Source organism: Lampetra planeri, chromosome 2, assembly GCF_965212315.1.
Source record: "Lampetra planeri chromosome 2, kcLamPlan1.2.h2, whole genome shotgun sequence".
Lineage (NCBI taxonomy): Eukaryota > Metazoa > Chordata > Hyperoartia > Petromyzontiformes > Petromyzontidae > Lampetra > Lampetra planeri.
The window spans coordinates 33,019,786-33,034,579 of record NC_136108.1 but is presented as its reverse complement, the minus strand read 5'-3'; the positions used below and the strand labels follow the sequence as shown (position 1 = coordinate 33,034,579).

At 46.7% G+C, this 14,794-nt stretch overlaps 2 protein-coding genes across 2 annotated transcripts; one reads left to right on the top strand and one right to left on the bottom strand.

The window, feature by feature from the left end:
* The first annotated feature begins 454 nt into the window (after positions 1 to 454).
* On the top strand, positions 455 to 6,698 carry C2H8orf76 (chromosome 2 C8orf76 homolog). The gene is made up of 6 exons (XM_078613530.1): positions 455 to 635; positions 785 to 889; positions 2,529 to 2,672; positions 4,150 to 4,721; positions 5,171 to 5,303; positions 5,644 to 6,698. Exons 1-6 carry the CDS (start codon positions 531 to 533, stop codon positions 5,839 to 5,841), a joined length of 1,257 nt encoding a protein of 418 aa, XP_078469656.1. The 5' UTR covers positions 455 to 530; the 3' UTR covers positions 5,842 to 6,698.
* On the bottom strand, positions 6,374 to 13,606 carry LDAH (lipid droplet associated hydrolase). Its single transcript, XM_078613541.1, has 7 exons — positions 13,511 to 13,606; positions 11,052 to 11,245; positions 10,138 to 10,254; positions 9,469 to 9,650; positions 8,797 to 9,049; positions 8,514 to 8,596; positions 6,374 to 7,626 (listed from the first exon to the last, which is right to left on the bottom strand). Exons 1-7 carry the CDS (start codon positions 13,567 to 13,569, stop codon positions 7,441 to 7,443), a joined length of 1,074 nt encoding a protein of 357 aa, XP_078469667.1. The 5' UTR covers positions 13,570 to 13,606; the 3' UTR covers positions 6,374 to 7,440.
* Positions 13,607 to 14,794: the final 1,188 nt, after the last annotated feature.

Genomic DNA, 14,794 nt, shown 5'->3' with positions numbered 1-14,794 from the left:
AAAAATATTGTTTAAAAATAGACATTTTTAATGATAGAATATTGTCTTGTCATCAGTATGACATAAGTAGACCAAGTTTGCAGTCGATACGACATTGGGAAGTGGGTTAAAATGTAGTTACAATATTTGAGGATACGACAACAACAGTGAGCTAAGAAGAAGCGTGTAAAAGAATGTTTTAAAATAGATGTTTTTTATGATAGAATATAGTAGTCATCACTATGACATAAGTATACCAAGTTTGCAGTCGATAGCACATTGGGAAGTGGGTAAAAATGTAGTTACAATATTTGAGGATACAACAACAGAGTAAAACAAGTGTGTAATAATAAAAATAACAATTGGCAGCACGTGCTCCGCGATCCGCGTTTCCGCACTCGACTCATCAGCCTCGCAAGAGGGGTATTGGATGGGGGTGTGGTGGGGGTATGGGGGTGGGGGGGGTATGGGGGCTCAAAGGGAGCCAGGCATGGCTAGCAGATTCCGAGTGTCCGAGCGCGCACGTGGACGAGACGGAGGCGATTGGCTTGATGGAGGAGTTCGCCTTCTCCGACTCGCTGTTCGCGGCGGAGAGGCCACGCACGAGGAACGGGCCCGACGTTTCGGGATACAGCGCCAAGCTGTGCGAGGCCCAGGTAAGGGCGAGCGGACAAGGCCTGACGCTCGCAGCGGCCTTGTTATTTGGAGGGGATCGTGTCTTGTGGAACAGCAGCACACAGAGGACACCGGGACCCTGCTGCCCCTCTGCTGCCCATGACCGCATGCGTTTGTCCGTCCGCTGCAGTGGTTCGAGTCGCGGGACGTGGACGCGCGGTGTCGGGATGACTCGGAGCGCCTCACCCTGCACAAGTTCCGCGGCGACGCGGCCTACCGGGCTCGGGACTACGCCGTGGGTTGCTGCTGCTGTTCCATTCCATGCTCCCCATGCCGCCTCTGCTCCTGCTTGCCCTCCGCGAGCCATGGCTTTCCCCCCCCCACACCCCCCCCCACACCCCCCCCCCCCCACTGCTTCTACACATCCTTTCCTCCTGTTCTCCCAGTCCCATCTGTTTGTGCTGCTTCACTGTTCCCCCTTTCCACCCCCTGCTCCTCCGGCCCTCTCTTCTTTCAACTGCCCCCATACCCCCCCCCCCCCATTCCTGCCCCAGTGTTCATTCTTATTCCCCCATTCCCCCCCCCCATTCCTGTCCCAGTGTTCATTCGTATCCCCCCATCCCCCCCCCATCCCTGCCCCAGTGTTCATTCTTATTCCCCCATACCCCCCCCCCCATTCCTGCCCCAGTGTTCATTCTTATTCCCCCATTCCCCCCCCCCATTCCTGTCCCAGTGTTCATTCGTATCCCCCCATCCCCCCCCCATCCCTGCCCCAGTGTTCATTCTTACCCCCCCCCCATCCCTGCCCCAGTGTTCATTCTTATTCCCCCATAGCCCCCCCCCATTCCTGCCCCAGTGTTCATTCTTATTCCCCCATAGCCCCCCCCCCCCATTCCTGCCCCAGTGTTCATTCTTATTCCCCCATAGCCCCCCCCATCCCTGCCCCAGTGTTCATTCTTATTCCCCCATAGCCCCCCCCATCCCTGCCCCAGTGTTCATTCTTATTCCCCCATAGCCCCCCCCCCCATTCCTGCCCCAGTGTTCATTCTTATTCCCCCATAGCCCCCCCCCCATTCCTGCCCCAGTGTTCATTCTTATTCCCCCATAGCCCCCCCCCCCCCCATTCCTGCCCCAGTGTTCATTCTTATTCCCCCATTCCCCCCCCATTCCTGCCCCAGTGTTCGTCCTTATTCCCCCATAGTCCCCCCCCCCCCATTCCTGCCCCAGTGTTCGTCTTTATTCCCCCATTCCCCCCCCATTCCTGCCCCAGTGTTCATTCTTATTCCCCCATAGCCCCCCCCCCCATTCCTGCCCCAGTGTTCATTCTTATTCCCCCATTCCCCCCCCATTCCTGCCCCAGTGTTCATTCTTATTCCCCCATAGCCCCCCCCCCATTCCTGCCCCAGTGTTCATTCTTATTCCCCCATAGTCCCCCCCCCCCCCATTCCTGCCCCCCAGTGTTCATTCTTATTCCATCCGAGTCTCGCTACCACCGCTCCGCGTGTTCCCATCGCTGTCCATGATCAATGAAGTTCAGCCTCTTAACGCAATGAGCGTCTCTGGTTGAGGTCTTGTCACGTTTGCCGAGTGGATGGCGGTGGCGATTGTGTGGATGATGATGGTGTTAGAGGTGGTGCTCCAAATTGTGGCTATGGTGGTGGTGGTGGTATGTGTCGTCCCAGTTAACATGCAAGGGTTGAGCCAACCGTCAACCAACGTTGCATGATTACTGGAGTGATACTGGTCGTAGTAGTATTGTATGGTGGTGAGTGTATGTGGTGGTGATAGTTTGTAGTGGTGATGGTGTGTGGTGGTGGGGTGTGTTGGTGATTGTATGTGGTGGTGGTGGTTTGTGGTGGTAATAGTATGTGGTGGTGTATGGTGGTAATAGTATGTGATGGTGGTGTATGGTGTGTGTTGGTGTCGTGACGCAGGCCGCCCTGGGCTGGTACGATGCCTGCCTGTCGCTGGTGCCGCTCAGTAACACGGCGGTGCGGCGAGATGCGCTGGAGGCGCGGAGTCGCTGCCTCTCTCACGCGGGCCGCACAGATGAGGCCCTGAAGACGGCACACACCCTGGTACAACGCGGCGTGATCACACACGCCACGCTGCCCAGATTCAGAACGTCGAAGCCAGTCCAGCATTGGCCAGCTTAAACAAATGCTGCCAGAAAAAAAAAAACACATTTGTCCACAAGCCTTCTTCTGATATATGTATTTAGAAATTAGAAGTATTTGTTGTTTAATAGAACACCACATATGCCAGGGTGTCTCTGTGCACATTTTTGCAAGGGCACCCCTAGTTAGCTGCTGTTCCTGTGTCCCTGACCTGCCAACGGGCAGTTAGTCTGCCAGGAGGGAATGATGATTGCTGCTGTGTGTAATCCCAAATGAGCAATTCGGCATTATACGTAGCAGTAATATAATACACATTAAGGATGCATGAAGAAAGATATAACTTGCTTACTAGGAGTCAAGGCAAGGAGAGACCTGGAGGCACTCTGCTTACAGGTGTGCTGCTTTTTTGCGATAAACTCGGGAAGAAGCGCAACCTGTGGCTCTCTACGAAATTTAACGCATGTCACAAAACACATTCCTGCGGAGGGAGCTGGTAGGAACGTTGGGTTGCTCGGTCAATGGCCAGGGTCAACGGTGGCGTGGTGTATTCCGCAAATATGCCCGACTGTGAGGGCGGGCACAAGCCGGCGTGAGTAGGTTAAACGTTGAGTTTTATAAGGTCATCGCGGGGTGACCAGCCCCTCCCCACCCAGCCCCACCCCTCCCACGCCCCACCTACCCTCCCCCCGGGCCCTCCCCACCCTCCCCACCCAGCCCCCCCTCCCAGCCCCTCCCTCCCCTCCCCACCCTCCCCTCCCCACCCTCCCCACCCAGCCCCTCCCTGCACGACGGACGGACACAATAATCCCCTGTGGGCTGGTGTAACCAGGAGGTTCCTACCAGTATTAAGCATTCGTGCATTCTATGCTCGTCCCACACAAGAGGGGTGATGGCATGGCAGAGCCACAATGATTGCCGCTTGTTGTACAGTGAAGCTGTTTGAGCCCAACGGCTGCCCTGGTTAATACCACAACATATGCACCACCTGCTTCACAGTGTACATTACAGACCTCGTGGTGTTATTAGAAAAAGTTGGCAATGTACGTCAGTGTCACAGTCCAAATTTGATCAATTACACTACTTGCCAGTTACCTAATTGGGTATAGCCACGTAGCTACTGCAGACGATAACTGAAACTGCACCTTTAAGATAGCATTGCACTATAAGAAGCGTACGCACACCACGTGTACCACAGTTCTTCATTGCAAGGCTCGCGGGCCACTGGCAGCCCCTGGTGGCCTTTAGTGCCGCCCCTGACGTCTGACCCCCGACAATACACAAATGTGAAAACACCCCATCATGCTGTCAAACCCCAATAATTTCAAATGTGGCTGCCCTCACACGGATGTCTTATCAGTGAAAGTGCCCCCCTCTGAAAATGAGTGAGCAACACTGGCATGGAATGATAGGATACGATTAACCCGTGGCCGTGCAACAGGGCACCATCGCGACGAACACGGACCACGACTGTGTGGTGCACGCGCTGGTGGCGGCGATCCAGCGGCAGGCCGGCCACCTGCAGGGCGAGCTGTCGGCCCTGACGCGACTCACGAGCCTGCGCCCGCTGGACGCCTGGCACTGGCGGCGGCTGGCGGCGATTTACCAGGAGCTGTCGCGATGCGCCCGGGGCGGCGAACAATGCAACGGGGAGGAGTCGCACAACGGCAGTGACAGCCACAGCAACGGAGGCGGCAGCTGTGGCAGTGGAAGCTCACACAACTGTGACACCCACAGGCCGTGTGACAACAGTGACCCCTCAACTGCATGCGGATTTCAAAGTTGCATTCATAGCGATTCCCACGATGCCAGCACCTGTGCTCTGCCTGTTGGGGACGAAGCTGCGAAGCGAATGAGCGAAAACAACAAATGTGCAACAGACGTATGTGCAAAAGCTGCAGCAGCGGCAGCAGGAGATGCTGAATCGATGGAACTGATGAGCGGATCGCGAGCGGTGACAGCTGAACCAGAAAGATGGAGGCTTTATGCTTGTGCGTGTCGCGTGAGAGCAAGGTAAGGAGGAGAGGTATTGCATCGTGAATGCCGATTCACAAGCTTTGGATGCTCGCCAATAGTGGTGTATTTTTGCATAGTGCTTACTAATAATAGCTGAATGGTATGTTATAATCAGATGCCGTATGTGTGGAGAGATGCGTTCTTGGGATTACACGGAAAGAGGAACACGTGGATTAGAGAACACACACAAGGTAGAGACTTTTCTAAAGTCAAGGTTACGTAAGTCGGCCCTGGGTAAGGACGTGTACCGGCTAGATGGAGCGATTACATCTGCACATTTTCAGGTGTGAGGTTGTTAGATCGCAGGACCTTGAGACCTGACAATGACTTGGGGAGTCTTTCATTCAGCAGTGGATATATCATGGTTTATGATGGTTAATTCTTGGCCAACAACACAGCATCGCAATGTTGTGCCGTCAAATGTCACTCCCAATCCAATGCAACAGGTTGCTTCTGCAGCTCTCCAGTCCATCCCAGTCGGCTTTCATCCTGGACAGGAACTTAGAGGCTCAAGCGAACATCACTTCAGACTTGGAGAAAAGCGGCATTGGGGAAACGACTCTGATGTGCATGGCAGAGGTAAGACGTTACAAATTGCAGCTTAAATACATTTGCTTTGAGGTTACTTATTGCCGAATATCTGATGTCATACAAGATATAAGATAGTGTTTTATAGCTTTCCAATGTGTTTTTAAGTTGTACCGCATGTTGTTCAGCATGATGTCCAACTTTTTACTCTGTGCTGGGAGCTTCATCAAAAAATTTGAGCTGCTCGGGTTGATTGCCGATTAAACATAGAAACGTCAGACATGCCAAACGGCAAGATGTAAGAGCATGCAAATGAACGATAAGATTGGTAAGTTTTTGTTGGTAGGCGAGTGAAACTAAACTTTCCTTTTGCTCGGTTGTCCTGATTAAGGTGTTGGGGGAAGACCTGGTGACATTGGGGACGACGGGAGACGAATCACAGGGGACCGATGAGGCTCGTACTCACGACGACACTCCTAGTCACGACACTCCTCATTCCATTGGTCAGTTTGAGAAGAGGTGGTTTGGGAGGCTGTACGGTGTAGCCCACGGTGACCCCGTGGCCACACTGAGGGCATCTGGCGACTAATTTTGCTAGCTTTCCCAGCACGTGACATCATTTCACAAGCCTGCAAATGATCGCTATGGATGCATTCCTGAACACAGTACTCAAAACTCAGCATTTGACTTGATAATTGAAATGAAATACCAGGTCTTGAGTCCCACCACAGGCCAGCTGTCCATTTATTTAATAAGATGGTTGTAAAACATTTTGATACTTTGCCTGTAATGGGGGCGATGACATTTGCTGGGTCCTATGGACTTGTTTCATAATTTGTGAATAATACTGAATGGTTCTTAATACAATTTTAACAATGTTCGTTGCCACCAAGTAGGCTTTTGCAGTTGTGTTGTATGGCTGTTTTTTTTTCGGGTTTGTACCATGTATTGTTTGACACGAGGTATACGATGATTTTCTCCCGTGTACTGGGAGCTTCTTTGGGAACTAAATTCTTAAGGAAAATAGATGAGACAGCTCCGGTAATTTGTACATTTAAGCAATGCACAGCCTATTCGTTTGAAATATCATACTGCAAAATACAAATGAGATCACAGAAAAGTTGCGACAATCATTTTAATTAAAATCTTAAAACATTCATAGTAATTTAAACATTTTTAAAATACTAAATATTTGCATTGAACAATATGGTATAAATATTGGAACATTTTGGTTGAAAAGTGCTTTTGTTAATTGCAAACAGCAGGTATGCAAGGACTTGGGAGGGTAGCCACAATGTCATTTTCCATGGTACAATATTAATTTTCATGATGCGACAATTATCCCGATATAATTTTCCCATAGCTTTGTAAAAACTTTTCACTTTTATCTTAAGGTTTTTGTGCTTTGGTGTACGTCCATTACGAATAAAGATTACTCGAAAGATCCTCGAGCAGTTCACTTGACATGCCTGCAACAGATCTTACAATTATTGCGACTTTACAATACATAATTCACACACTGTCAGTGCACAAATTAAGTGCAAAAATTATGCCATGCTATCAATTACTTCAGGAAACATTTAACAAATCGTTAATTTCATAGCTAATTATTTACAACTCCGAGTTGTTTGTCATACCAGATGGCTGAACCACCTGGTATGACTGAGTACCACTAGGGAAGATCCACATTGGTTATTCACCCATGTCATAGGAATGTCGAATTTCCACTACTGGCTCAAGCTGTAAACTGGAGATGAGCACTGCCTCAATTCTCATGAGCAAATTCTCATTTCAACTTTTAACATTTTATAAATATTGTCACAAGAAAAATAAAATAATAATCATATTTAGCAAAACGGACAACATGATTCTCATGGGTGTTATATGGCACCATATATCATAGCATTGACATTCCGGCAACCCCTTGTACATATGGACATTAATGTGCATAAATGGTGGAATGCATTACCATGCTACTTATGTGCACTTTGACAGTGGAAACTCATAGCATGTCAATCTAAAGGAACTTTTGATTTCCAGCATGCTTGCAACAAGCTTGTTTTAGGAGTGACATTGCCATCTTTCCATCTGATGAGTTTCTCATCTCCAGAAAAAAAGTGTTAGAATTGCTTTAGCAAGGCATCTGCCACCTCCCCCAGGCTCTCCCCACCTCCGTGTAAACTTGGGCTCACACGAGGACCTCCTTGATCCAGGAGTGCACGAACTGGGCCACCTCCAGGCTTGAGTCCAGCACAAACGCGTGCCGAATGCCCTTCTCGCAAAGCCGAACATCGCCCGCTGGGAAGTCCCGCTTCATGTCGTGGTAGTATTCCACAGGACACCAGTGGTCTGACATTCCGTAGTAAAATATAAGCTGTTGATGGTAACACGCCACACAATGTAAAGTTTTTAATGTTTTAACAGCACCACATTTGCAAAGTTTAATCGTGTTGGGAGGAGCGGTGGCGCAGTGTGCTATGATCCCAGCAAACTGAGTTCTGGCCATAGCTAACATCAGTGTCAAGATATAACTGAACCGAACCTGAGGACCCCACTTAAACTTGCGCTGTACAACGTAGTGCAGTATGATCACAACCCCTATGAAAGATATTGGCACGGGGAAGCCGTCATCCAGCCGTGGATTAAACGTAATGCAATTTGTAGCGCGCACTATTTTTCAGACAAATGACAGTTACTGAGGCACAGAGCCAAGGTCTGTCATTCAAAAGCCAGGTTAAGGATATTGGGCCTTGAAGTGTATTACAAGTAGGTGCAGATTAAATGCTGCTGTGAATGTGAAGTGGGATGGCATTTCATTATTTTGAAGATACTCAGTGGACTAACTCCTGCCTGCCTCTACTTGCGTAACTCTCCAGCATGCACTCTCCACTAAAACAACCAAGGCTTTCGGTCAAAGCCCTCAAGCAACATTCATTCAGTGGGAGGTCGTTCATTCTCCTCTGTTGCCCACATTTTCTGGGAATCCCTTCACTCAGCCATATATGCTATTGACGCCCTGTGACCTTGTTCAATTTCAGCTCCAAAATCTTCCTTTTTACCTCGGCCTATGACCAACTGCCTCTCAATAGAATTGAATAAATATGCCAACCGTTTCTCATCTTGAGTTAGCACAGTTGGCTACGAAAGAAGTTCAACATACATACATACATTGAGGTGCAGTCACATTTACACTAGATACATACACATTGTATTGTAATTGTCTCACCCACGTGATGTGATTTCCCTATATTGTAGAGTTACCTTGTCAAGATGCTCCTGAATGGTAACATTGTCCCTTTCCGTAACCTGGTACATCTCCTGGCTGGCCATGTACATGCTGTTTGCTGAAAATAGGAAATGTACAAATGTTAAAATACCACAAAATTGACTTACAATAATCTACTATAATGTAATAAATACATTCTGTATGCATGAGGGTATGTATTTATAAAAAAAAGGTTATCTGTAAAACCATTGTACATTCGTACTCTTACAAACAAATGTTCCGACACAAGCCACGTTAAAACTATAACAAAGCTCCCACCCGCGCAGTGAACGCTGAACAGGTTCAGGGATGCAGAGACGGCGTTGGGGTCAGTTTTGGGGCCGAGGCCACTGGCCCAGAGGGCCACACTAGCCAGGAGGGTCTTTGCTCGCAGTGGGAGCAGGAAGGAGAGGCAGATGATCGGGGGGTACGCGAGGTACCGCAGTCGGCAAAGGATCGGGGTCATCACTCGACCACTGGGAGACTGGGCCATCCTCTCAATCGTTGGGAAGAGCAGCACAGATTTGATCACCTGCAAGAGAATTCGGAGGGAACAAATAATACATGTATATTGGGCACATTCTCAGAGGTGAGAGATTGATGTAGGAAGTTCTGGAAGGTTGTATCATGTGAGCTGCAATGGGATTTGGTAAATTCAGGATGATTCAGCCATAGGCAGTTAATGTGTTGTGTATATCCAGCATAACCCATTGAAATAAACCCCAGAAAAATAATAGTGAGATGAAGAAAAAATGCAAAGGGTCTACATCTCCTACCAATATCAATACACTTGTTAAATATTTTAACTCCCAAGATATGGAGCCAACGCTTCCAGAGCATTTGATCAACGTTTGAGAATAAAGTAGGTGTGTAGGTTATTATTAATCAGTGGGTTGTCTTATAAAAAGATCACCCTGTATTCTCGATAAGACATTTCTTATAACAGCATGCCTTGAGCTGTGGGTCCCTTTTCAAAATCTCCAGGATGATGTGGCAACCGATGGAGTGGCCAATGAGAACCAGCCTCACTGCAGGCCCCACATGCTCTCGCAGGAAGGCCCTCTTGTGCTCGACTTGCCCATCCAAGCCAAACACGTCCGGGTGCTCGTCCGCATTTTGATGAGCTTCCAGGTCTGAAACGGTGATCATGAGTAGAGTTTGATGCATGAGCACATAGGGGGAAATGTAACAACCAACATCACATTTTTATAAAAAGGCCACTTTTTACAAGAGTTCCAAAACGGAGAACCGCTTGATCAGCTGTAAACACATAAAATCTATCTGGTCAAACACAATACATATATATAAATTGTTAACTTGACATAAAAAACAGGCATATGAAATGTTCAAATGACACATCATGACTTGAAATTGGTGAAGCGGTCTAGGAGGAGTTATCCAGTGTCATAATGATGCTATAATGATGCACTTTATTTTAACTTTAAAACATAATTTCTCATGACCAAAGCTTTAAACTTGGTTGAAGCAGCAAAGGACATAGATCCTAAGTACATACCGATAAGCAAGGAGCCATTTGTGTATTTGGGTTACATCTTTAGCATCTTGGGCAGCTTCAAGTATGCAACTGAGAAGTAATTTCATGCGAATTCGAGTGCTCACCAGGAGGAGGAACGCAGTGCCCTGCGTGACTAATACCCCACACCGAGTATTGGCCTTTAAACGCTTGGTAGAGTCCTGCCATGAAGGTTCTGTAGTAATCCATAACACCTGGGTTTCCTGGAGCACACAAACCCATCAATGTACACAAAGCCATCCATGTGCACAAACCGATCCATGTAAACACACACATCCGTGAACACTAACATTGTTTATCCCTTTATAACATTATGCATACCCTTTTCTAAACAGAAAAATTTAATTATGTGATGATCATTATGATGAAAGACTTTATTTTACCAGGTTAGAACCCATTGAAAGTTTTGAGAGTGGCCAAGGTGAACAAGTGACAACTAATGCAGTGCAATTCTGGCTTAATATACAAATCTAAAACATAACAAGAGGAAAAAATACAAGTTAAGTGAATGCATCAAAGCATATAAAAACAGCTAATGTACAGAAATAACAAAATATTATCATAAAACAGATTCAAAGCATCAATATTATGGGAGGCTACTTTTAGAAGAGGCGGAGATGCTATTTGTAGAAAGAATGCCAAGATGCAGATTATTTTGGTTTGTCAAGCTTTTGTCTAAAAGCTTGACAAACCAATGCACGCATATTTCACCAATCGGCTGCATTGTTCGATCAAGAACTCGGGAGGCACGAGCCAGAGCTCAAAGACTCTCGTACGTGAATGGGGCTATCTCAAATTTTCCTACCAAGCTCAAGTGTTCATGACTGGGGCGGGACACCTACGACCCGCGGGCCAAATACAACTCGCCGCTTCATTTCATACGACCCCTGTGAATTTCAGTTCCTGACGAAGCATCCAGCACGTCGAGCGAAACGTCGGATATCTTGTCGAACAACACGCGGTGACAACCAGAAAACACATTGCCCATCCTGAGTCTGACCTGGAATGAGCATGAAGAGGATCTGGGGGGGTCCCTGCCCATCGTATCCTGGGCCCCGCATGTGCGTCCGTCCGTACTTGAGGACGTGCGTAGGGGCCCCCAGGCAGTGAACGAACTCCGCGTGAGGGGTCACGGGGGGACCCTCGGGGTCGGTAGCCTTCATCTCGGCGTGGGGCATCGCGAAGAGATGTCCGCTGACCCATGTGAGCAAATACATGCAAAATACATATAAACCGTAAAGATACAGTCCTGCAATTGCTTGCTTACGCGGCCGCCTGGCAGATAGAGAAACACATTAATTAGAGAATATACCCTAACAAAAAAATATCGACTGTCAAGATAATGGCTATGATGAGTGGTACTAATTGTAATCAAGAAAGGCTGAGTGTGACCCCGAAATGAATACCTACTATAATCACCCAGGAATGTCTGTCCCTAACGCTAGTGACGTCACATCGACCAGCCCCCCTAATTAATATTAATGAGCAGGTGACATCCTCCAAATGGACACCCCTCATTAATAATCATGAGCGGTTGACGTCACTCAATATGGAGTACCCCCCCCCTCTAATAATCATGAGCAGGTGACGTCACTCCACATGGAGCACCCTCCCCCCTCATTAATAATCATAATGTGACGGCCTCGAGCTGGACCCCCCCCACCCACAATAATTAGCGTCTGACGTCACTCCACATGGGGGGCCGAGGCGCCTCCTCCCCCCTCCTCGGCGTCAACTTACAACCCTCACTACAAAGGCAGAACCCTCACGCACCCTGTTGAGACATCAAAGTAAAAAGGACGTCATGACGAACAAGGGATTATAACCTTTAAATGAAATAGATCTGTGTCACCGCGCCCTTACAAACTGCACACGCATTAATGCAATGAATATCACGTCGCGGTCTGCTTTTTGCTTGCAAGTTTCAGATTTACTGCAATACACCGTCCTTGGACGGGCAAAAGGCTAGTTCTGAATATGCACTGTAACCACATGATTTACTGCACTGTAAATTTAAAAGACCATAAATACAGCCCCTGGTCAATCCACTGCTAGACGAAGGCCTCTACACATCGTGACCATACTTAATCACGGTGGCACTGTATGTTTTCTCATGCAAATTTTAAATAAAAGCGAAATGCAAAATGAAATCTGTTTACACACATAGCCAGGCTATGGCCAAATCAACATGGAATGAGCCCAATCTCGTCAGACCTCGGAAGCAGGATGGACGACCACGATGCATAACACAGGCATCGTAGCCTGCTGCTGCTGTCAGTAGCAGAGTTATTCCGTCTGTAGCAGCACAGTGTCAATACAACAATACGATTGTTGGACTGTAACGTCTATGCTACCGGCCTTCACCAGCCGCGGTGAAGCATGGGTCAAATAAACACAGACGACCCTCATCCAGCAGTGGATTCGAAGCGGTGCATTTGCTCGCCGTGAATTTACAAACGCTGGAGGACTTCTCCACACATCTGGCTGTCGCCTGATGAAGCTAGTTGTAATTACTGGCGAAACGTCGTGCTCAGGCTGTAAATGTTGTGGCTTTGCTCTCCAACACACCGGTTGTGCTGTACTAGTGACGAATTGACACGTTCTGTTTACTTGACAACCCTTACTGGTTAGCTGTCGGGTGGTGGCGGGTTTAACGACACATATTTGTGCGATCTAACCTAAAAATCAAAACCTGTATTATGGATTACAAAATGCTGTTGCCTTTGGGCCGATTATGATTCTAGATTTGAAGCTTTCGTGACTGCAAGGATTCATACTCTTAGGTTTTTTCGGTAAAGTCACGTAGGTAAAAAAACATGAATACTAATATAAATAAAATAATAATAAATGAAAATAAATAAATTAAATTACGACGTTTCGGAGGCAACACAAGTCTCCGTCTTCATTTAGATGTGCAATTATTATTTTATTTGCAATTATTATTTAATTTCTATTTACTTATTATTTTCATTTCTATTTATTTTTATTGTCATTATTTTTTACCTACGTGACTTTACCGAAAAAACCTAAGAGCCGATGATGATGTTGGAACACCGATGCCCAGCCCACCCCCAAACCCTCGATCCGATGCATCTGGGTTAAAGTTAACCCAGTTGTGTCTGCTCATTACGAATGTCGATCACTCCCCCCTGCAATTAACGTGCCCTCAACATTTACTTAAACTTGAGTAGCATTTCGAGCAAAACATCCGATGCGTCTTTTGGTCGTGGTTTATTGGCGATTTCCAGAGGTGCCGGGACGCGGCCCTTGTATCGGGGCCTACCCGTCAAGGCCTCCGGCTAAAAATCCAGGCGAGACCGGTGGAGACGAACGGGCTACGGACTACGGGGTAGGCGGGCAGCGACGAGTGGTGGGGCTCTAGACGAGAGAGATGAACTATCACTCAAATGAAACCACGAGAAGAAGATGATGATGAACAACAACAAGTGAGATTCTCACCTCGTTTCGTCTCGCTGGGGGTGAGAGAGCTGTTTGGTGTTGGGAGACCCGGCCACCATTCGGCTTCAAAGTGCTCGGCGATAGGCAAACAACCCCGGGGTCACGGGGCAGTTTCATTCATTAATTTATCAATTTATTCACCAAAGTTATGAATTCATCGAGTCATTAATTTCGTTATTTTTTTAAATTTAGTGATATGTTTACGTGCAGCGATGTTTTGAGTTGTTAATTAAGTCGTTTGTTAGACCGTATAGTCTTTTTTTAAGCAGCGTTATTGATGAATGTTTTAAAGTTTATTCATGCGCATACTGATTCATTCCATCGTATTCCAATTTTGATTCATTCATTGAATCAATTACTTTCGTTGAGTCACCTATTCATTCATTGGTCGTCTAATAAATGGTAATAATATATTGAATCGTTGAGTTATATATAATCGTCATCTATTGATTCATTCGTTATCCATATAAATAATTAGACGCATTCTTTGATTCCGAGTTGTCTATTTGACTTAACGTGTTCATTCAAATCCTTGACTAATTCATTCATCTTAAATTTGGAGCTTTCGTGACTGCAGGAATTACGCTTTGGTTCTTTCGGTAAAGTCACGTATAAAGATAAAAACATGTTTTAAATAAAATATTTAATTTATTATTTTATCTTTATACGTGACTTTACCGAAAGAACCAAAGAGTAATTCATTCATTCAACACAGAAACCTTAAAATTGATTAGGATTATGAATAAGGATTGGGTTAAGAGTTATGCATATCATTGGGACAGCGTTAGGTAAGGCCCCCCCCTAGGCACATGGCGTCACAAAAAGTCAGACCCCCCCTCAAATATGACGTCACAAAGCTCTGCCCCCCCTCTCCCAAAAAAATAAACATGCTTCAAATCGCTTTAAACTATTGTCATTGTAGTGCGTATTTAATGTGGCGCTGCACTCTGATGATGTAGGAGAAACATTTATTAAAAGTATATTTAATTAAATAGAACGTGTTGTCTATATTTATTTAAAGTTGCGCATTTTGATGTAACGTCACATTTCTAACCCTCCCCCCGTCGTCACATATCGTCACAAATGTCTGACCCCCCCCCTAGGTGCGTGACATTTATGGATGGCCCCTAAGACGTTATGGCCAAATAAGACTTTCCAATAATACTTTTGGCGTGACCACGTGCGAGTTGACACTCGGGCTATGAAATCGCTCGCAACTACTGGAAAAGGCAACAAAGATGCAAAAACAAATCGAAAATCCTCTCTGCTTGTACCCGATTAGTG